The sequence below is a fragment of the Pan troglodytes genome, chromosome 2, assembly GCF_028858775.2.
Source record: "Pan troglodytes isolate AG18354 chromosome 2, NHGRI_mPanTro3-v2.0_pri, whole genome shotgun sequence".
In the NCBI taxonomy this organism is placed as follows: Eukaryota; Metazoa; Chordata; class Mammalia; order Primates; family Hominidae; genus Pan; species Pan troglodytes.
Window position 1 is genome coordinate 69,562,091 of NC_086015.1, and position 23,174 is coordinate 69,585,264.

The 23,174-nt window shown below is 37.2% G+C and overlaps 1 protein-coding gene across 34 annotated transcripts in view; it reads right to left on the reverse strand.

Moving 5' to 3' along the window:
• The window catches only part of MAGI1 (membrane associated guanylate kinase, WW and PDZ domain containing 1), a 674,091-nt gene that overhangs the window by 239,134 nt on the left and 411,783 nt on the right, over positions 1–23,174 (reverse strand). The window contains exon 1 of one of the 34 annotated variants that reach the window (XM_009445800.5): positions 21,120–21,276. The exons of the other annotated variants lie outside the window; for them this stretch is intronic. Coding sequence (XP_009444075.2) covers positions 21,120–21,195 — 76 coding nt within the window. The 5' untranslated portion in view covers positions 21,196–21,276. Of the gene's footprint in view, positions 1–21,119; positions 21,277–23,174 lie in introns of those variants that run through there. 34 annotated transcript variants of the gene reach the window in all.

A 23,174-nucleotide genomic window follows, 5' to 3' on the forward strand; every position in this document is an offset into this window, starting at 1 on the left:
GAAGAATGCCAAGAAAATAGGGCAAGAGGGGAAAGGAAGCAAGGGCATACCTCCTTCTGGGGTATGTTGGGGGAGGCAATGCAGAAGCTAGATTACAAATGGGTGGATCATAGGATGGCAAAGCAGGCTTTACGGGTGCGGGAGAAAGGTGAGAGGGCAGTGGGCCATTTAGATAACAAGGCAGCATAGATCTTTCCTTCGAATGCAGTATCGGCTGGATTTCATAGCAGATGAGAAAATAAATGTTGTTCCTTCATATTTGCTACTCAGTAAACCTAGGCATGTCCATCTGAAAAATCCAGGGTGTGGAAGGACAGCATGTCTAAGGCCCCTTTTCCTTCTAGTCACTCACTGTGGTCAAAAGACTCAATACTGGAGTCAGACTCACTAGGTTCCAACCCCATCTTTCCATTTTCCAGCTGTGTGACTGTAGATAATTACTTGCCTGTTTCCCCTGGTGTACAAAATGGAACAAAAACTCTCTACTTGTTATACAGATCACACATACAAAGTGCTTGGTACAGTTCACCATACATAACAGGTGCTCACTAAATGTCACCTATCACTACTGCTACTATTATGATTGTTTCTATATAAAACATCTCAACCAAAGGAAAGTGCTCATCTTCTACTACTGAGGGGACCTGCAAAATGGAACAGCTCCCAGGGCTTCAATTAGTGAAATGCAAACACCAGAACCCTAGACATCCTGGACCTGCCAGAAAAAAGTGAGTAAGATGTCTCAGAAGAAACACAGATTCACTGGCTTCATTCTTGATTCACATCTACTTGCAGGAAGGTGAAAGGCCTTAAGAGTTACATGCAAAGTATTTGCTTACATGTTTTGTTTGAGAGAAACAATAAACTTAAGGGAATACTTTATCAACCATGTACATAATACATACGAGGGCATTTACATTACTTTTCCTCTCAATCATTATTTTTAAAAATGGAAAAAGAAAAGCAGATACTACATAAAACTTTCAAAAGCCTTTAGCCACAAGCTAATGCTGAAAAATGGAATTTGTATTTTATTAGTTTTCCACAAGAAAATGATTGTACAGTACAAATTAAATTGCTCTTTTGCAAGGAATCTGCATAGAGACTTCCCTGAAGGGAACAAAAATACAAAAGGCATTCTTTTTATGAGAGAAAGAAGGGAACTTTTATTCAGTAAGTATTCAAGGATGTAGCTTTCCAGTCTTCAATAGGGAGAGAAAAATAGCTGTCATTTTGGTTAGGAAATATCCCTAATAATAACAAATTATTTTCAATCAGAGCTCCAAAGACCAGGTTTCTCTATGTGCAAGAGAAGCACAAGGAAAAGAGTCCATGAAAATCTACTTGGTTTTTCTCAGAGGTGTAGTATCTTGACACACTCGATCTCAAAAACCAAGGCTCTCCCAGCTTGTGTGGTCTCCAGCATAAGCCAGGAGAGATGCTTAGTTGCATTTCTTTTAAAGTCTCTTTTGTCGCACACACAAAATTAAAACTAGTAGGTCCTGGGCTAGCCAGCTTCATGGGTGCCTGGCTTATAGAGCCCAAGGGCAAGCTATGGCTTCAGTGCCTTGAGAGCACAGTTTAGAGAGGCAGTGAAATGTAGACACTTCTTTACTGGCAATTTTTGAGAAATAACTGTGAGAAAAAGGCCAAGAGTTTCTCTCACTGAACACATTCAAAATAATTAGAGAAATGTTTAGGAATCAGAATAAATGCTGTGGAAAAGTGACCACTTGCGAGGCAGTAGAACATACTGGTTATGAGAGTGGGATCTGGGGCCAGACCAGTTCAAAACCCCACCTCTGGCTTTCTCAGTGTGAACCACTGGGCAAACTTGACCTTACAATGACTCTACTTTTTCACCTGTAAAATGAGAGTAAAAAGAGTTCCTGCCTCATGGAACTGTGATGAAGACTAACTGGGTGAATAGAGGGCATGGTACTTAGATCTGAGTTCCTGGCACAGAGAAAGTGCTGACTAAGTATTATTACTGGCACATCAACACGCTAACTCTTAGGTGTGGATTCCCTCTAAATGCTTGCTCTGCATATGTTTTTCCACAAATATTTATTGAGCACATACCAAGCATATAGCTCTGTTGGATATAATAAAGAGGTAGAATACATCCATGGGGTCAGAAAGGGGTTTTATAGTTTGTTTTTTTAACAGAAATGTCCTTTGGATAAAATATGAACTCACATAACACAGGCCACATTCACTGACTAAAATGCAGTAAGAACAGCCATTAACAGTCAAAGGGAAAGCTAAAATTCATAATAAAACATGCAGGATGTACCCATATGCCCACACAGAAGGAAATTATAGCCTTAAATGCATTTATTAGAGAATAAGAGAGACAGAAATTAATTATGCTTTCTATGCATGATGCTATAAAAGTTAAAATGAAATAAATTTAAAAAACGAAAGTAGAAAATTCAACAGTGTTGGGACAACTGGATATCCACATGCAAAAGAATGAAGTTGGACCCCCACCTCCACACCAAACACAAAGATTAATTCAAAATGCACCATGGATCTAAAATTATAAAACTCTTTTAAGAGTAAGATAAAAAAGCAGTAAATCTTTTTTATCCTGGGTGACACCAAAAGCACACACAAAAAAAACAACAGAAATTAGACAGATTAGAGTGTATTAAAATTTAAAACTTTTGTGCTGAAAACAATATCACCAAGTTAGTGAAAAGACACCCATGGAGAGAAAAAAAATACTGGTGAAGCATTTATCTGATAAGGTGCTTGTATCCAGAATATGTGAAAAACTTCTACAACTAAACAATAAAAAGACAAATAATCCAATTAAAAATAGGCAAAGGAATTCAACAGGCATTTCTCCAAAGACAATACACAGATGGCCAACAAGCATACGGGAAGATGCTCAACAAATCAAAACCACAATGACATCCCATTCATATCCACTAAAATGGCTATAATCAAAAGGACAAGTAAGTAAAGATGTTGGTAATTAGAAGTGTCCTGTATGCTAATATAAAATGGTTTAGCCACTTTGGAAAACAGTCTGGCAGTTCCTCAAAAAGTTAAATTTATGATATGACCACATGATTCCCTCAGTATACAGCCAAGAGAAATAAAAACATACATCCACATAAAAACATATACATGAACGTTATAGCAGCATTATTACTCATAATAGCCAAAAAGTGAAATAATTCAAATGTTCACTAACTGATGAATGAATAAAATGTGGCACACCCATATGAGAGGATACTATTGGGCAATAAAAAGGAATGAAATACTGATACAACATGGATAAACCTGAAAACATCACGCTGAGTAAAAGAAGACACAACATGTCACATATTGTGTTATTCCATTTATATGAAATCTACACCATAGGTGAATGTATAGAGACAGAAGGTAAATCAGAAGTTACCTATAGCTGTGGGAGTTAGAAGGAAATGGGATGTGACTATTAATGCGTATAGGGTTTCTTTCTCGGGGTGATAAAAGCATTCTATAATTTTGTGGTGACAGTTGTACACCTTGAGAATAAAAAGTAATGATTTTTAAAAATAGGTCAATTATGTAGTATGGGAACTATATTTCAATAAAACTGTTTTTAAAAGGTAGAAAGAAGAAATAATGAAATTAAGGTAGAAATTTATACTGGACACTGTTGGCAATAAGAAAAAAATAGAGAGAAAAACTGTTTCTAGGGAAGCACTATTAAAATAGAAAAACCTTTGGCAAATAGGACCATGAGTGGGGAAAGGAGAAATCATATATAATCAACCTTAGGAGCAAAAAAGGAGGCAATACAAATATTAAAAAGATTTATTTTCATGTATAAGAGAATACCATGTACAACTTTATACCAATTAATTTAAAATCTAGACAGAATGGATCATTTTCTAGAATAACAAATTAATGAAACTATCTTAAGAAGCAATAGAAAATGTGAATAGAGCAATGACTGTAACTAAAATGAAATTAAAGAACTATCTCCCCCTTCCCTTTTCCTAGCTACTGCAAAGAAAAAAATACATACCAGGCCAGGATATTTTATGGACAGATTTTACCAAGCTTTCAAAGAAAAGTGTGATACCCTTTATGCAACTCCAAACACACATACTTTCCATACTGTTTATTATATATTTTCTACAGGTTCATACATATTAAGAATAATTAGAAAAAGATCTCAGATGAATATTTAAAAAATGATAATCTATGATTACCAGACCAAAAAATATATATAGCACAGTGTTGAGATGGTCAAAGGGGACAATGAAATTCATGATGCTGCTTCCATTTTGAATAAAAAAATTTATATGACAATCTACATAATAAAAATTTGACAATTATTTGGAATAAAAAATTAAGGTATTATTTGGAAACATGCATTAAATTTTCTGTCTAGTTGATTGAACCATAGAGCATAGATAAAAGGGAGGCATTACTGCCATCGAACAGAAAGTTATTCTAATTGTAGGTAAAATCCCTAAGAAACTGAAAAGTCTCCTACAGGCTGGTCTTGTAAACCTGAATATAAAGTTAAAGCAGAACTAACAAAAAAGAATAGCCTTGTCTTTCTTTGTGTTGCTATAAGAAAATACCTGAGACAGTCATTTATAAAGAACAGAAATTTATCATAGTTCTGGAGGCAGGGAATTCCAAGATCCAGGTGCTGGCAAGTTTGTCTGTTGAGGGCCTGGTCTCTCCTTCCAAGATGGCGCCCTGTTACAGCATCCCCCAGAGGGGTAATGCTGGGTCCTCACATGACAGAAGACTGGAAGAAAGGAAACCCACTCTCTCAAGTCTGTTTAAAAGGATCCTAATCCCATCCATGAAGGTTCCACCCTCATGACTGAATCACCTCGGAAAGGCCCCATCTCTTACTACATATTGGCCATTATGTTTCAACACGTGAATTTTGGGTGATACATTCACATTATAGCACTTTGTAATTTTCACAATATCAAAATTTCCTTAGTTCTAAGATGTGATTAATTATAAGATTCAACTTTCAATTTATGGCTTTTCAGGAGAAAAGAAAACTACGGCATTAAATATGCACATCTATGTTTAAAAACATCCAAATGCAAAAAAAAAAAGTATCTGAGGATCAAGAAATATTGGTGTTATATCACAAAGAAGACACTAATAAAAATGAAAAACACTCTTCCAATGATAACATTTTAAGCTATGTTGGATTCTACAGCAAAGTTGTGCCTGGATAATGATGTTTAGTTATATATTGACATTAATGTATAATGATTATTTAAGAAATAGCAAATACTGCTGGAGAAAGGCAAGCAAAACAAAAGTGCCTCAATTTATCTGATGCTTTTTAAATTGGCCAAGGGCCTAAAAATAATAACAGAGAAACGATATCAGAGTTGCTACTGTGGATGTTTTTCCTGGCTTGTGGAATACGATGACTTTCATATAATGTCAAAGACAAATAATAAATCACTTCACAGTTATTTATATATTCACAGAGATGGGGGTTTTCCTTATAAGAACCTTTGATTTCCACCATATAAGAAAAAAGAAACCAAAAACACCAACTTGAAATGCTATTTTCCTACTGGATTTTAACTTGAATTGCCACAAATGTGTGAAGAAGTGAACTGCTTATTTTAAAAAAAAAACTCCATTGACAAGTCTCTGGCTTTTATTAGTCAACTGGAAAATCAAGCAGCAAATGGGGAATAAACAAAATTCCTATGACTGTAAATTTCAACAAGAAGTGAAAATAGAACAGATGTGGAACATTTTCCTTAATGTGTCACTATTTAGCATTACTTCCCTCCAAGGTGCAAAAGATGACCATCTTCTTGGAATGTACTCAAATGGGCTCTTTTACAGGCTTTCCAAGAAAACACAAAAGCAGCAAGCTTCCAGTTGTTATGCCTGAAAATGACTCATGCCATGAAAATATGCAACTTAAGATAGCTAATGAGAGAAGAACCATTCTACAACAGCTCTATCAAAGATAAAGTTCCAGAAACTTCAAACATTTATTGTACAAGGGATGTCATAACGACCCTTTAAATTTGTATGACGAGACCTCACTATAAATGACCTGTTTTACAAGACCACATCCACTTATCCTTAAAATTGCACAATTTACAATGAACCTGTGCTGGTATCATCCTTTTGTATTTTGTGTTGTGACTCTTGCTGGCTTCACAACACAAATTACGGCTCTCGACATCATGCTCACCGTGTGCATCTTTGAAAAATTTCACCTGTGAAACTTTACACTACACTCACATACCAGCCAAATGAGTTCCTGAAAAAATCTGCCACAGTGAATAAATAAAGGGGGGAGAAATTATAGATTTGATACTTGCTGGGGAGTATGATGTGAAAGTAATTGTGCTTCCTGTAGGCCATGCACAACTGTAGGAAGTGCTCATCTTCCTGCAGACAGACAAACTCAATGATGGAGACCCTAAGAGTTGGCAAAAAAAGAAAAACCAGCCCTTGTAGGCCAACCAGACCCTTCTAGAGTGTCTGACCTACTTTTAAAGCATGCTGAAGGGCTTTCAGCAGATAAGAGTTAATGAAGGAGAGAGAAAAAATAAGTCTACAATATCACACTTACTATTTAAGTGTGCCCATCAGTGTGCCTTATATTAGTAAAGTATACATTGTCCAACTCAGGTTCAATGGTAGATTGCTTATATAGGAAACGTATCTCAATTGCAACTGCTCTAGGAAACATCAAATATTTTGACGAAAGAATTACAGAATCAAACTCTGAAATGAAAGTCCACTTCTACCCACAACCCAGAGAGGAGATCCAGCGAGTCCTACTGTGTGCAGGGTAGTTACATGTAAAACATCCCTTCCCTCCTCCTTTGCATCCATTCAACTCTGCCTACTAAATGATTATTTCAATTAGCACAGAATGTGCATTTCTACTCATCAGATACATGGACATATTTTTGCAGTTTGAGCACCTACTATGTGCCAGAGCCTCTCTTGGTGCTTTTCATGTATTATGTTAATTAACTCTCCCTACAAGTCTATGGGGATAATACTATTGTCCCAATTTTATAAGTTGCAAAACCTCGGGAAGGAACTTATCCAAGATCACAAAGCCAGAGAACGGAAGGGCTATGAGTCAAACACGTATCTTTCCACATCCAAAACCTATGTTTACTCAGCAACCACTGCACCGTGCCTCTCAGTGCCCTGAAGGTTATTTTACTTTTACTTTCTTTATTTTTTTATTTTGTTTATTTATTTATTTTTTTGAGACAGGATCTTGCTCTGTCACCCAGGCAGGAGTACAGTGGCACAATGTTGGCTCACTGCAACCTGTGCCTCCCAGGCTCAAGCAGTCCTCCCACCTTAGCCCCCAAAGTAGCTGCGATTACAGGTGTGTGCCACCACACCCGGATATTTATTTATTTATTTGTTTGTTTATTTTTGAGATCGAATCTTGCTCTGTCACCCAGACTGGAGTATAGTGGCATGATCTTTGCTCACTGCAACCTCCACCTCCAAGGCTCAAGTGATTCTCCTGCTTCGGCCTCCTGAGTAGCTGGAATTACAGGCACCCACAACCAGGCCTGGCTAATTTTTGTATTTTCAGTAGAGATGGGGTTTCACCATGTTGGCTAGGCAGGTCTCGAACTCCTGACCTTAAGTGATCCACCTGCCTCAGCCTCCCAAAGTGCTGGGATGACAGGTGTGAGCCGCTGCACCCAGCCCGGCTAATTTCTGTATTTTTTGTAGAGATGGGTTTTCACCATGTTGCTTAGGCTGGTCTCAAACTCCTGAGCTCAATCAATCCACCCACCCTGGCCTCCCAGAGTGCTGGGATTATGGGTGTGAGCCACCCTCCTGACCTAAGACTACTTTTCCTGACAATTCTCTTGAAACCCAGATTCTGGTCAACACTGATATGGGTTTTTAAAGCAAGCTCCAATAACTGCCTAAGTCCCTATGATTTTTTTTTCCCATTCTGACATTTTCTATATATTTTGAAAATATATGTATATGTTAAATAAATAACGATAACATAATTCACTGTAATATGGTTTGGGATGCCCGGGTAATCCCCAACACTCATGAATCTAGTGTGCAGATGGACATCCAAGAATAGTGCCTCCCTGTCAAATAGCTGGTACCTACCCCAGTCTCTTGCAGAGAAGAAAATTCTTTTCTCCTGACTTTCCCCTTCCTGCTACAGGTCACATCACTCCCTGAAACTGCTATTGTATATGCCCCTGAAGCAACTTTTCAACAGGCAACAGTAAAGGCAGGCAATGCCTCTGTTAACAGAAGTGGTATCTTCATCATCTTCAACATCATCCTCACTCCCATCATGACCATTACACATCACAGCAGCCCCCATTATATAAAGTGCTTACAGGAGTCCAAGCACTGTTCTAGGCCTCACAATAACCCTTTAAAATAGGCATTGTTATCTTTGCTTTGCAAATGAAAAAAACTGAGTCTCTGAGAAACTGACAAGAGAGTGAGAGGAAATAAAACACAAAGCCCACTGACTATTCTTATGTGCTCCCTACTACTACCCTGGACAGGTAAATTTCTTTAATTGGGTCCTATGTCTATATTTTATCTTATTCTCTCTTTTTGGAAACTCACTTCTGGTCCTCATTTGTTCCCATTACAAGAAAAATTTCTTAGGGGAATTGATATGACCTCAAGTGTTCCTTTGAACAAATCAGGTGTTTCGGCCTACTGCGTATTATGCATGCGGCCACTGTCTTTCCTTTTGTACTACAAGTATAAAAAAGAGAATAGCACATAAGAAAAGAGAAGAAAAAAATGTCAGAATAACTTAATGAACTGTTCACCTAATTTAAGAATAGGTTTAAAAAAATGTTTTAATACTACTTACTTATGCCATCTGTGTGCCTGGAACTATGCTTAGGAACTCACATACATTTCCTCGTGTGATTCTCACCACAACCTACAAAGCAGGTATCATTAGCCCCATTCCATAGAAGCACCTCAAAAAGGTTAGACAACCAGTGCAAGCACAGCCAATAAGCAACAGAGACAAAATTTAAAACCCAGTTTTTTCTACAAATCAGAAAGCAAATGACAATCCGATTAAAAAGACAAACGGGGACCGGGTGGAGTGGCTCATGCCTGCAATCCCAGCACTTTGGGAGGGTGAGACAGGCGGATCACCTGAGGTCAGGAGTTTGAGACCAGCCTGGCTAACATGGTGAAATCCAGTCTGTACTAAAAATACAAAATTAGCCAGGCGTGGTGGCAGGCGCCTGTAATCCCAGCTACTAGGGAGGCTAAGGCAGGAGAATCAGCCAGGAGGCAAAGGTTGCAGTAAGCCGAGATTGTGCCATTGCACTCCAGCCTGGGCAACAAGAGTGAAACTCCATCTCAAAAAAACAAAAAAACAAAAAAAAACGGACAAATGGAAAAACACTTGAATAAAAACTTCATGAAAGAGGATATCCAAATAGACAATGAGCATTTGAAAAAGTGTTCAGTATCATTCTACATCAGAACAATGCAAATTAAGATCACAATGAGATACCACTGCACAACCACCAAGATATGCAAAAATTTAAGACTCACAATACCAAATGTTGGTGAGGATGAGAAGCAACTGGAACTCTTACACGGTGTAGGTGTGAGTGCAAACTGGTGTAACTACTTTGGAAACTATTTGGCAATATTTATTACAGCAGAACATATGACTACACTGTAATCCAGCAATTCTACTCCTAGAATTGTGCACACATGTCCATTGTATAAGAATGCTCACAACAGTAGCTAAAAACTGGAAACAAATCAACAGAAGAATGGGTAAGCAGATCATAGTATATTCATACAATCAACAACTACACAGCAATTAAAAAAATCAAACTACTGCTACATTCAAACTACATGGATGAATCTCAGAGAGTAATGTTAGCAAACAAAGTTACAGCAGAAGAATACATACTTTATCATTCCATTTACATGAAATTCAAAGACAGGCAAAAATAATCCAGGGTGATAGCATCAGAATCGTGGTTACTTTTGGGAAGGAAGGGAAGCGTTCAATAAGAGGAGACACAAGGGAGCTACTGAAATCCTCAGTGTTCAAAATATTGACCTGGGTAATGGTTATATGGATGAGTGTGCGTGGTGCATGTGTGTGTGTAAAAATTTATCAAACCATGCACTTAAGATTTTTATAACTTGCTATATTTATTTTATCTCGATCTCTCTCTCTCTCTCTCTCTTTTTTTTTTTTTTTTTTTTTTTTTTTTTGAGATGGAGTCTTGCTCTGTCACCCACGCTGGAATGCAGTGGCCTGATCTTGACTCACTGCAACCTCTGCCTCCCGGGTTCAAGCAGTTCTCCTGCCTCAGCCTCCCAACTAGCTGGGACTACAGGTACGTGCCACCATGCCCAGTTAATTTTTTGTATTTTTAGGAGAGATGGGGTTTTACCATGTTGGTCAGGCTTGTCTTGAACTCCCGACCTCAAGAAATCCACCTGCCTCAGCCTCCCAAAGTACTAGGATTACAGGCAAGAGCCACCGGTTTTTTTTTCTTTTTTTTTGAGAAAAGGTCTGGCTCTGTTGCCCACCCTGAAGTGCAGTGGCACGCTCATAGTTCACTGCAGCCTCAACCTCCTAGACTCAAGTGATCCTCCCACCTCAGCCTATTGAATTGCTAGAACTGCAGGTGTGCACCACCATACCTGGGTAATTTTTTGTAGAGATGGGGTCTCCCAATGTTGCCCAGGCTGGTCTCAAACTCCTGGGCTCAAATGATCTGCTCACCTTGGCTTCCCGAAGTGTTGGGATTATAGGCGTGAGCCATCATGCCCTGCTTCCTTCAGTTTTTTTAAAGGGTCTCTGTTAGAACCCGCATATGACTAGCACAAGCAATTGTTCACAATCGTTGCATTCTACTGCCAGAATCTGGAATAAGAGAAAGAAATAGACCATTCTGAGGTAGAAGGAAAGGAAGGAAAGAGAGAAGGGGAAAGAACTGGAAGAAGAGAAGGGGAGAGGGAGAGAGGCAGGGAAAGAGACTTTGATGTGCCTAGACAGGCCAGACCCTTAAGTATATAATACAAATTCAGAACAAAACAGCAATTATTATATCAACAACATTTTTTTTTACCTACTCCATGTTCCTTAGATATCTAACTGTTTCTTGATTTATAAATGATCCACTCAACAGTGAGCTAAGAAGTTACAAAATTCCCCTACAGCATCCTTGACTCAAGTGGATTGGAATGGGGTATCTAATTCTGAAGCAATGCATGACACTGAATGCCCACCTTTCAATAGCTCGCCTCTGGGAGAACTAGAATTGAACATCAAACAAAAAAGTTAATGAAACCTGTATTAGCCACAAACTTCTATCCACTGGGGAAAAAGCCATCTAGATTCCCAGAATTAGCTAGGGTCAGGCAGGCAACACTGATAGAATTCGAACAGAATTTCAGTCCACCTGATGATTTCACATGATGTCTTATTTCCAAGTCATATTATACATTTAAAGAACACTTTACCTACAACTCAGGCAACTTTTTTTTTCAAAATTCCACTGAAACAGATATATCTTTTTTTTCCCAAGTCACTAATTAAGTGAACTTGAGACTGTGTAAAGCCATTTCGAGATGGAAATAAGGAATATGTATCCCTCAAGTCAACTGATGAAATCTAAGAACACAGAAACTGCAACTCCAATAATTCTATAAGGTCTGTTTGTAATCTTATTGTATGAGACGGGAAAGGAGAAAAATGTCACGTTCATTTAGGTACATATATAGTATATAGTATATATACTATATATATAGCATATATATACTATATACTATATATAGGTATATATAGTATATAGTATATATACAGTAGATAGTATATACTATATAGTATATATACACTATATAGTAGATAGTAATATAGTAGATAGTATATACTATATAGTATATATACACTATATAGTAGATAGTACACATACTATATACATATATACATACATATAGTGTGTATATAGTATATATACTATATATATACACATATAGTGTATAGTATATATACATATATACATATAGTGTATAGTATATGTACTATATACATACATATAGTGTATAGTATATGTACTATATACATACATATAGTGTATAGTATATGTACTATATACATACATATAGTGTATAGTATATGTACTATATACATACATATAGTGTATAGTATATGTACTATATACATACATATAGTGTATAGTATATGTACTATATACATACATATAGTGTATAGTATATGTACTATATACATACATATAGTGTATAGTATACTATATATAATATATAGTATACTATATACATATATAATATATAGTATACTGTATACATATATAATATATAGTATGTATACTATATATAGTATAAATAGTATATAGTATATATACAGTATTCCATCTATGCTGTATATACATATATGGTATATATGTGTGTATACACACGTGTAGTACTATATACTATAGTATATACTATATATACTATATACGTATATAGTATATATACTATATACGTATATAGTATATATACTATATACATATATAGTATATATACTATATATAGTATAGTATACTATGTGTATATACTATATGTACATATATGTACACTATATACTATATATACTATACATATATACATATATACAGTACACTGTGTATACTGTATATACATATATAGTATGTATGTATACTGTATATACAGTATATATAGTATACTGTATATACTGTATATATAGTATACTGTATATACTGTATATATACTATACATACACACATGTATACACACATATATACTACATATGTATATACAGCAGATAGAATACTGTATATATACTATATACTGTATATACACATATATGACACTATATATACTATACTAGTATATACAGTATATATATACTAGTACTATATATACTATACTATTACAGTATAGTATATATAGTGTCATACATGTGTATATACAGTATATAGTATATGTTTATATACTGTATGTGTATACATACATAGTATATATACACATATATAGTCTGAGGAAAGAAACAGTGGTGGTTATTAGTGGGGGTTCTTGTAACCAACCTGACTGAGCTGCAGTCCTATTCGATAATTGTAAGCCAAGCCACTTAACTTTATTAGCCTCAGTTTCCTCATCAGTGAAAATACTAATAGTAATTACTTCCTTTATAAGATTTCTACAAGTATTCAATGGGAAACTATAATGAAAACACTTAGCATAAACTTGGTATTCTGTAAGTGCTAGATTCTTGTTTTAATATGTGCACAATATCTTTCAGGCTAGTCTCTCTATATTTTAATGAACATGATCTATCAAGGTAGTAACAAAATCTCAATTCTAGACTAAAAACACTGATATAAATAAGGGGGAAGAGAGACAAAAACATAACATTCACATATAATCCCTTCTCCCAAACTATAGTTGTTTGATTATTTTTTATTTTTTGGTATAGGCTGATTTTCCTTTTATAGAAAATATCAAATTCACAGAACAGTGCAAGAATAAGAATAGTACAAATAACACCATACACACTTTACTCAGGCTTGCTGGTTATTAACATTTTAACCTACCAGCTTGTCATTTGTCCTCTCTCTCCCTCCTCCCACACATAATATATTTGTAACCATTTTTAATGCTTTGTAGCCATTTGAGCATAAGTTGCATCATTCACCATGGCCATTTACCCCTAAATACATTAGCATGTATTTCCTAAAAATAATGATGTTATTGGTTAATTTTAAATGCAAAAGAAAAATATGTCATTGATCATTTTAAAAGTCTACTTTACTCATATTGTAGTGAAAATAACACAATTGACGTTTTCTTGTTTAAATTTTGGGCAGTTCATTCCCCAACACAAACTAGGTAGGGCAATCAGAACACAAATGGTGAAATTTCCTTACTTGGACCACAGAAGAAATACACACAATCCACTATAGAAGCCAGAAATTTTACTTACGTTTATTGAACACATTTGATACAAGGAAATTTTTTAAAATATATTATTTCTCATTCTCTTGACTCAAATGATTCTTGGGAAACTAAAACATCCTTTCCTCAAAATAAATAATACATGGTAAGGATACTGTGAAAACTTTCATGTGCCTTCAAAAATCGTCATGGAAATTGCTTTATAATTGCAACAAATCTTGATGGAAAATGTCAGCTAAAATTATAAAGCAATTAAATAAATTAACATGACTGCCAAATAGATATATTAGTATCCTACACTCAGCCAAATACTAATCCATATGTTATTGGGAGGAGACTCTTTTTTAAAATTTACTATGTTAATTTTAAAAAATGGTCTTTAAGGTGATGGCAGGCAGAAAAATAAACCAAGAGCTTGGACTCTGGAGGTGGTTAGAACTAGGTTTTAATCTGAGTTCCATCATTATTAAACTGTGCCTCCCTGGAGATGCCACTACCTAAGCTCTCCACACCTCAAATGCTGCACTCATACTACAGAATACAGAATACAGGACTGATAACACTATGCCCTACAGGGTTCAGAGATGGCTAACAAAGCTTTTAAATCACTTAGCACAGTGCCTGGTGCATACAGTATGTGCTCAATTAATGATAGATGTTATTATTAAGTGGTGAGGTCTGATCTAACATGTTTTCACAAGAAGATTATAAATTACCACAACTCTAATTAAATTTAATCTAAAACTCCCATGGCTTTCCCTTCTTCTACATCCCTGAGAACCTTAGAATAAAGAACACCAGCCAAACCATGTTTATTTGAATCTATTAACAGACACATATAAATCAAGTCCAGTGTTATGAGCTTTTACGTTTGTAATTTTTTTCCCATTTTTTCTCCAATAGGACTCTATCCACTCAGCAACTATACAATGGCAATTAGGGTTAACAACGTATAACAAGAAATACAAAGAAACAGAACATTGGGGAATTAGCTGATGCTGGGAAAAGGCAAAAAATGTGCTGTTTCAAGCATGCCTATTATTGGCTAAATCATCCAATTATTAATCTTCACTATATTCTTGCCTGGCATCTAGTGTTGAGTTGTTACTCAACAAATGCCGGAAAGTCAGTTTTTTAAAACTTAGCTTGTTTAAAGAAAAAAAAGAATCTTCATATAAATAAGGCCTCAAAGCCTAAAGAGAAACTGAAAAGAGTGTTTGGGAAGTCATGCTAGAAAGGGAAGGGAAAGGGGTAAGGAAGAAGGATCAGTCTTAACAGAGGGCCTACAAAGTATCAAGCTCATGGCTGGGTGCGTCCATACTTCTTCTAAACATCAGTAAAGATAATGAGGAAACTGAGTCACAGGAAGCATGAGTAACCTGCCCAAGCCAACAAAACTGGTAAGTGGTAGACCCTGCCAGCCTCTCAGGTCCACCACACCTGAAAGCCCATCACATTTGAATGTTCTAGACTCAACAAGACAAGCGCTAATGACACACAGGGGCAGGGCATGAGTCCAAGTGTACTATGCTGAATGGGCCCTGAAAGGTGGCCTGAAGGTGCTGGAAGGGCCCTTCCAGTGGTTCTCTTTTCCATTACATACGCCATTGTGCTAAAGTAAACTAATAGTACAAATGGCTGTAAAATGCAGTGGTTTAAGATAATAACTTTGGGGTCTACCAGACTGAAATCAAACTCAGCTCTGTAAGTGTATGCACTTGAGCCGCTATAAATCTCATTTTCTTCATTGGAAAATGGATATAATAATAGCTTATACTTCAAAAGATTAAGAGGATAAAAGGAAATAATGTAAGTAATGTGTTTAACAGAGTTCCTGACACATTGGGCATACTCAATAAACACAACTTGGTTTTTTTAAAAAAGGTATCAATTTTTAAATTAGAAAGCATGGTATCAGATGAGTTACTCAGCCTCTCTGCTCCCCCTTTACCTCATATGTAATGACAGTAATAACTACCACTAGCATCATGGTACAACTAACCAAACAATATTTGTAAAGTACGTAGGCTCTTTACTGACAAAGAGTGATGAATGCCAGCTGCCCTGTCTAGTGCAGAATTTAGAATTTCAGAGCCGATCTTAAAGCTTTAAAAAAATGGTTCTAGATAAGCTGTAAGGAGAAGGATTGATAAAATACATAAGATCAAAAACAGAAATAAAAAAGACCCAGGCATGGTGGCATGTGTCTGTAGTCCCAGCTACTCTGGAGGCTGAGGTGGGAGGATCACTTGAGCCCAGGAGTTGGACGCTGCACTGAGCTATGATCATGCCACTGTACCCCAGCCTGGGAGACAGAGTGAGACTGTGTCTCCAGAAAAAAAAAAAAAAAAAGAAAGAAAGAAAGAGAAAAAGCAAGCAAGAAAAAGGTAAGAAGGTGGAGTATCAATAGAAGTAACTGACATGGACTAGAATAAACAAAGCCTTGTAATAAATGGCATAATCCACCCATCACAATGTCAGTTTTATTACTGACAAAAGCTATAATGGAGAAAATGGCTTTAGATCTTTGTTAACAAGGGGACTGTTAATAAATCACCCCCAAAATTACACTTACCAAACCCATTCCCCAGCAAATCTCAAAACCACTGTCTTCCCCGTGAGACCCACCCAAAGAAGATTTCCAGCAGGGATGGACAGTGAATGCACGCTTCCCTGGGATCAGACAGAGCCCCCAAGAGAACAGGAATTGTCACGGTCAGGAATGCCCAGGTGCTTCTCATAAACTCACTAACAGGAAAACTCACTTCTCCCCTAGCAAGAGGTAAATATAGATTCCACACTTCAATGCTCCTGAAGGGGCACTGTAGAAATGCAAAGTGGTTTTCTGCTGAGTTGTCACAAATATGGGGGATACTGCTGGCATTTATGAGGAGGGTTCCAGGGATGCTCCAAGTTCCTCAATGAATAAAACTCCAGAATAACAAAGAACCTTCCCGCTTCCCTCACCACCTTCCAGTGCTCCATTGGAGAGTCCCATGGATAAAAATGTGTTTACACTTATCTGAGCCCATACTCTAGCTCCAAATCACATCTAAACAAAAAGTATTGTTATCTAATCTCAAGATTTTTTAATTTGGCACAAAACTCCTTGCCTGGACTATTACCTTACTTTGTGAAACATAAATCATAGCTCACCTTATACATGGTGAAATAGGAAACCACGTACAAGCAGTGCAGTGATATCCTTGACACAGTAACGCCCTTGACATGGGCAATCTTGTATTTAAAGTGATTTCTATGTACATAGTTTGTGCTAAACATTATGAGGAGTACAAAAACAAATCAAAAGCGTAAGAATTCGTTGCTAGCCATGAATGTCCTCTGTTGGAACATCCTCTTACACAGGATAATTTGGACAGAACCACATTTAAAGTCACAAATATATGATGGACAAGGGAACCTCATACCACAATAAGAAACATTCACTTCTTTGTTCTAATGCTTGTCTTCTTAAAGGAAGCCCAATAGCAAACCGATGCACAGCAAATAAGTTTCAATGGAGAAGGACAGGTGTAAGCAGTCAAGGGGTGGGTCAGTAGGTGGGAGGAGTCCCCGTATCACAGACAAGCCAAGGGCACATGGGAAAATATAGTCATGATGGGTAGAAGAGAAGGGGAGAAAAAGAGTAGAAAGCTGATCAAGATAAATGTTGTTTACATTATACGCAACAAACATCTGTGGTTAAATAGAAAAGAGATAGAGTCGAAGAGTTCAGATCCTTAAGAGTTTGTGTACTTTAGATGAAGCCAAAGTTAGAGATGACATGATAGAGAAAGAGAAAGGGACAGAGAGAGATATCATGACAGAGGATCCGGTACACAGTAGGTACCCAAAAGCTGGAGAGCTATTGCTATTGTTACTAGTCATAGTTTTGCCACAGGCTAGGCTTTGTAAAGGCTAAAGCAATCCTTTTAGACAGCCCTTAGTTTAGATAGAGGACAAGGGCAGAGAAACAGCAATAGAGAGAAAGTTTCCAGTGACCTTTATCTCTTTATCTGATCAGACCTATGATGCCTGCAGAACTCTCAAGTTCATGAGTTATGACCGGAAGCATTCCACCAGTGTCCAACACAACATGAACAGAGGTATGCACATTCCAGGAGACAAACTATTTTCCAACATCCAGTTCTTTATCCTGGACACTTGCTGACAAATAGGTCTAGTTCACGTTATCAGCTCTAATTGTCAAAGATCACAGGAAAAGTGGTTGATTTTAGGCAACCAATCCTGGAAACAACTATGTTTAAGAGAAAACTGTACGTTCAAATAGAACTAATGGTAATTTATGGTCCCATTTAAAATAATAGGCAATGATAGCAGATGCTAAAATGCCCTTTTGAATATGGCTATCATATAAAGACCAGTATCACCTATGTTTACCACATCAAATTTAAATTGCCTTGTAGATCAAACACATGTAATCCCTCTGTAAAGTCCTTTAAGTCAATGATCAATACCTCTTAGACTGGTTACAATGGTCTCAGTACTGGGAAGAGCCTTGATGAACAAAGTGTTAAGCTGCAGAACAAAACTGACTTATCCTTTCCTCTTTTAGGCAACCTTTGCTTGAAAAGAAAGATGACAGTTGAGTCCAGAAAAGTGAGGAGGAATGGGAGGGGCATTGTACAGCATTCCAGAGAACCAGCACTACTGGGTGAGTTGTATCTCGTTTTGACAGCAGCAGTATAGTAAATGACAAGCCCTGTCAGGTAATGCATTTATCTTCATGGGAAAAGCGGCCATTCCAAAGCAAGAATCTCAGATGTTGTCACATCAGCTAGGACAAGAAGTCATAAAACAAGAAGGCTATCAATGCAGGAGGTACGGTGATATCTAGACTACAATTAGGAGGAGCTGTGAACGGGCACTCCAGCTCCAAGCTCATGGGAGCTTTGACAATTTTCTTGTGTGTTTCGATTACCAGCCAAGTAATTAGTGAAGTCCTTATCAGTCATCTGTGACCCTTTTTGGGGCTCAAGACTCTGACCTTCCTTTTATTCTGAAAGCGTTATGGTCAAAGCAATTCTGCTGTTTTTCTCAAATGCTAAGTAAGGAAGAAAAAAATAAAAGAAGAAAAAGAAAGAATATCTTTTTCCATTTCTTCATTTGTTCATTCGTTCAACAAATACTTATCCTATAGTCCAGGCACTAAGCTAGGAGTGGCCTGGTCACTCAGTTAGATATGCTGCCTGACTCATGAAAGTTAGAATCTAATTAGGACAGGCAGGCATGCAGCAGGCACTACAATCAGGCACAAAACAGGCAAGAAGGAGGTCACGGAGTGCAGCTTGGGGAGTGGGGGGAGATGGCAATAGGCCCAATCTGCAGAAGCAATGGAGGACTTCGTGGAGGAAGTGGCATCTGGCTAAAACTTAAAAAGAAGACTGTGAACTGGTCAGATAGATAGGCAGCGAAATACGAAAAAATAATATGTACCCATTTATAAGAAGACACAAAGTGTGTTTGGAATATGAAGTTTGTAGGGTTGAAGTGCAGAGTGGGAGGGGTTGGGAATGTGACCAAAACTGGAGGAGGAGAAAGAGAAATATTAGCCAGATGGTTCTGAGGAATGAGAGAAGTAGGCATGTTTACAAGCATTGCAAAGGTTTTCCATAGGTACACAAAGAAAAGATCTAATGGAAAATAAGATAAACTTAGATATGCTAAGAAAATCATGTAATGATTTTTTTGAATCTGAATAATTATTATTAAAATTATATTGTACAACCAGTGAATTACTTGAACATCAGAGAGAATAAACTTATTTTTAAGGTATTGTGCCTTCCATTGCTCCCAAACCCAACAGATAAAACGTCATTATTTTAAGCAACTAGAGCTCTAAATTCAGCCATCAGAAACTTTTTTTTTTCTTTTACTCTCAATAGTCTGTTTGTATATTACTCTAATCAGGCTATTACTAATAACACCCAACTTGAGAGTTACAGAGAACTGGTTTAACCCTGACCATGCTACTTGCTGTGTGACCTTAAGCAAACTATTAACCTCTCTTGAGCCTCTGTTTCCTTTAATAAGACTCACCTTATAGGACTGCTATGTGTATCTGATAAGACAGTGGTTGAGTCAGTACTACTATTTCCATTTTACTGAAGAGTCAACGAGATTCAGAGAGGTTATGTGACTTGTGCCAGGCCACAGAGCCAGCAGAGCAGCCCTCAGACTTCACAACAGGCCCCTGAACTCATTCTGCATCTGCATCTCTTTTCTGTTGGGGTTTTTCTAGTGGTATTTTGAATGGTAAATATAATGAAATTTCAACTAACATGCCCTTTCTTCTTACTGTAGAAATAATAAAAGTTCTTGAATAAAGGGAAGATAAAAGGGGAGTGGAGAATAATAGTAACTGTAACAAAAATAGCACTGGATGAACACTTTAAACGGGTAAGTTGTATGGTGTGTGAATTATATTTCAACAACGCCGTTACAAATTTTAAAAAGTAAAATAGCAGCAGATGAGGAATGAGTAATATGGCATTTCAAATGGTACAATTTTGAGAAAGTTCAATTTTGTTGCTTTATCTTTTGGCCAGTAAAACAGGGGTGCTATTACCCGCATTTCCTTTGCCAGAGAATTAAGATAAACTGAGCCGTAAGTGGTAAAGTGTGCTATGATGCACATACAGCTCCACTACATTATGGCAATGCTAAAAATAACCTGAGAATGAAGGAGCTTTATTTCTTCATTTCCAATGACCCATGAGCCTCCTAATATGTACAGGGAAAGACGTCTACCCCCACCACAAGCACCTGTTCATGAGGTCATCTCTTCTCAAAATACCGAAGTCAATGAAATGTCAGTGGCAGGAAGTTCTGGAATATACAGATTACACGAGCCCATTTCCCTGCAGCACAGTTACATCATCATCAAGAGAATCCATTCCCCAAATCCACAGCTTCCTAATCCATTAGCACAACAGGCTGGTGGAGAGCTTGGTTTTCTCAGTCACATGGGCCATAGAATCAAAATAAACACAAATGTGGCCAGAGTAACATAAGTCGAAAGAATCTCAAGTAAGCCCCAGTCTACTCATGTTCAAAGGCACACACACTCCACCAGACTCCAAAACAGACCTCTTCTGAATTTCCTTCCCATTTTATGAAGAAAGTGTAAAATGAATTGTTACCTGTTTTCTCTTTTAGTAGGAACACCATTTCTGCTTTCCAAATTCCTGATTTACTGGTTTCACAGCCATAAAACATCAATGCCAAGGGGCTTTATACAAGCAAAAACAAACATGATTTTTCCACTGTTGTTAAAAGACAGAGTTCGTTTTTTGCCCCAATTCCTACATAGTGGTAAGCTTAAAATCAAGCCATTTAGCTCACAGTCAGGTCCAATAAATCAGTGGAAAAAATAAATGGGAGAGCATGCCAAAATGTAACCATGGTAACACCACAGATGCATCAAGAAATGGTGTGCTCATTTGCTTCATCCCCATTTCTTAAATTGGAATCTAAGTAGGGGAAAAATTACACAGAGAACAATCATGATTCTGCAATTACTGATTTCTGCAAAACTGTATTCAACCTGCTGTACTATAACTTCAGAGGCAGCTACAGGGCACCTATGAAAACAGCCCTAGATGACATAAGAGTTAAAAAGACCAGATCTGCCACTTACTGACCCTCCCTGTGACTTTGTTTCTTCATCCGTAAAATGGGTGGTAAAGACCCCCAACTTCAAAGGGTTACTATAGGAGGAATGCCTGACAGTGCAGAAGAAGCAGGGCAATGGTGAACTCAGGAGACTCGAAGCCCTGATCACCTTTGGCTTTGATTTTATTGGCTTCCTCATTGCCTCAGTTTCTTGATTTGTAAAAATAGAATGATAATCCCTGCCCTACCTATGTGATTAGCATTAGGAATTAATTATTATTAAGCCAAAATATAAGAAATTACTATGAGGTTATTACTAGGACTACAGTTTATAACTTCAATGCTAAAAGACTAAAAGAACTGAGGACCACAAGTTCACATTAACATATCATCACAACCTCCTCTCCGTCAAATGCAGCTTAGCCACTCCATGGACAGAGGCAATCTTGGGGCCCTGTCCCAAGTTACTTGCAGCAAACCTCTTCTCCTCTCATAGCCTCTGTTTTATTAATGAGTAAAATGGAGAGCCAGGGGCTATTCTAGAATCTGATCTATGGAGGTTATCATCTAGAACTATAGTCTAAGTCCTTTAAAATCTACAGAATGCCTGAGATTAGTTCTGCTTATTCTTTTACAGAAAGAATTAGCTAATGTTTATCAGAAAACATCAGCACTCTAGCATATCATTTGCAAGTTTTTTTTTTTAAAGAAAACCATTTATAGCAAACAAATCATAGAAATAAACACGATACCTTGAACATTAAATTATTCTTCCTTTCTTTTGCTGGTTCAAAAAATGATATGTCTAGGAAAATAAATTCCAAACTTTGAAGGACTGGGTGATAGAGAGGAGAAAGGAAAATTCTAAGTAATAAAACCAGAATCACTCTTCCCTTGTATTTTAAAAGAAATTAAACACCCAGGAACACAGTGTGCCACAGTACAGTGATACTTCACTACAACGGAGCTGCCAATTTATCCAACCATAGACAGACAGACAGGCTGCCTTTCTTTACAGACACTCTGCTTTCAGCATTCCTATGTTCTGTGTCTTGTTTTTTCAGATTTGGTGTAATCTAATGGTTTGGGGGTTTGGATTTTTTATCTGTGGAAATCATTTCTTTGAACAAAATTATACATAAAATGCTGACTTATGAATCTGATGAAGTTGGCCAAAAGGAGAACCCTGGGAAGGAAGACAGAGCCCACTGGGGTATTCCCTTCACTGGGGGTCTCCACAAAGGTCAGTCCGAAGGCCGCTGGCCAGGTCTACTCCATTAATAACAGCAAATGTTAACATTTACGGAGGCTCACAGCACACCATTACCTTACAAAATGCCTTCTGTGCCTGATCTCATTGACTCCTCATAGCAGTTCCATGAAGCTAGTATTACTAACACGTCCTTTCCACTAATGTGAAAAGTGGGCCTTACAAAGGGTTGATAATTTGCCCCACATTGCAGAGCCATGACTGAAACCCAGGCACACCACGACACTGTGTTATTGAATTATGATTTGCTTGAGTTAAGGAGTCACTCAGTAGGCCAACCACCAGGTGTTCCAGAACCAGTTGTTGAGATCTC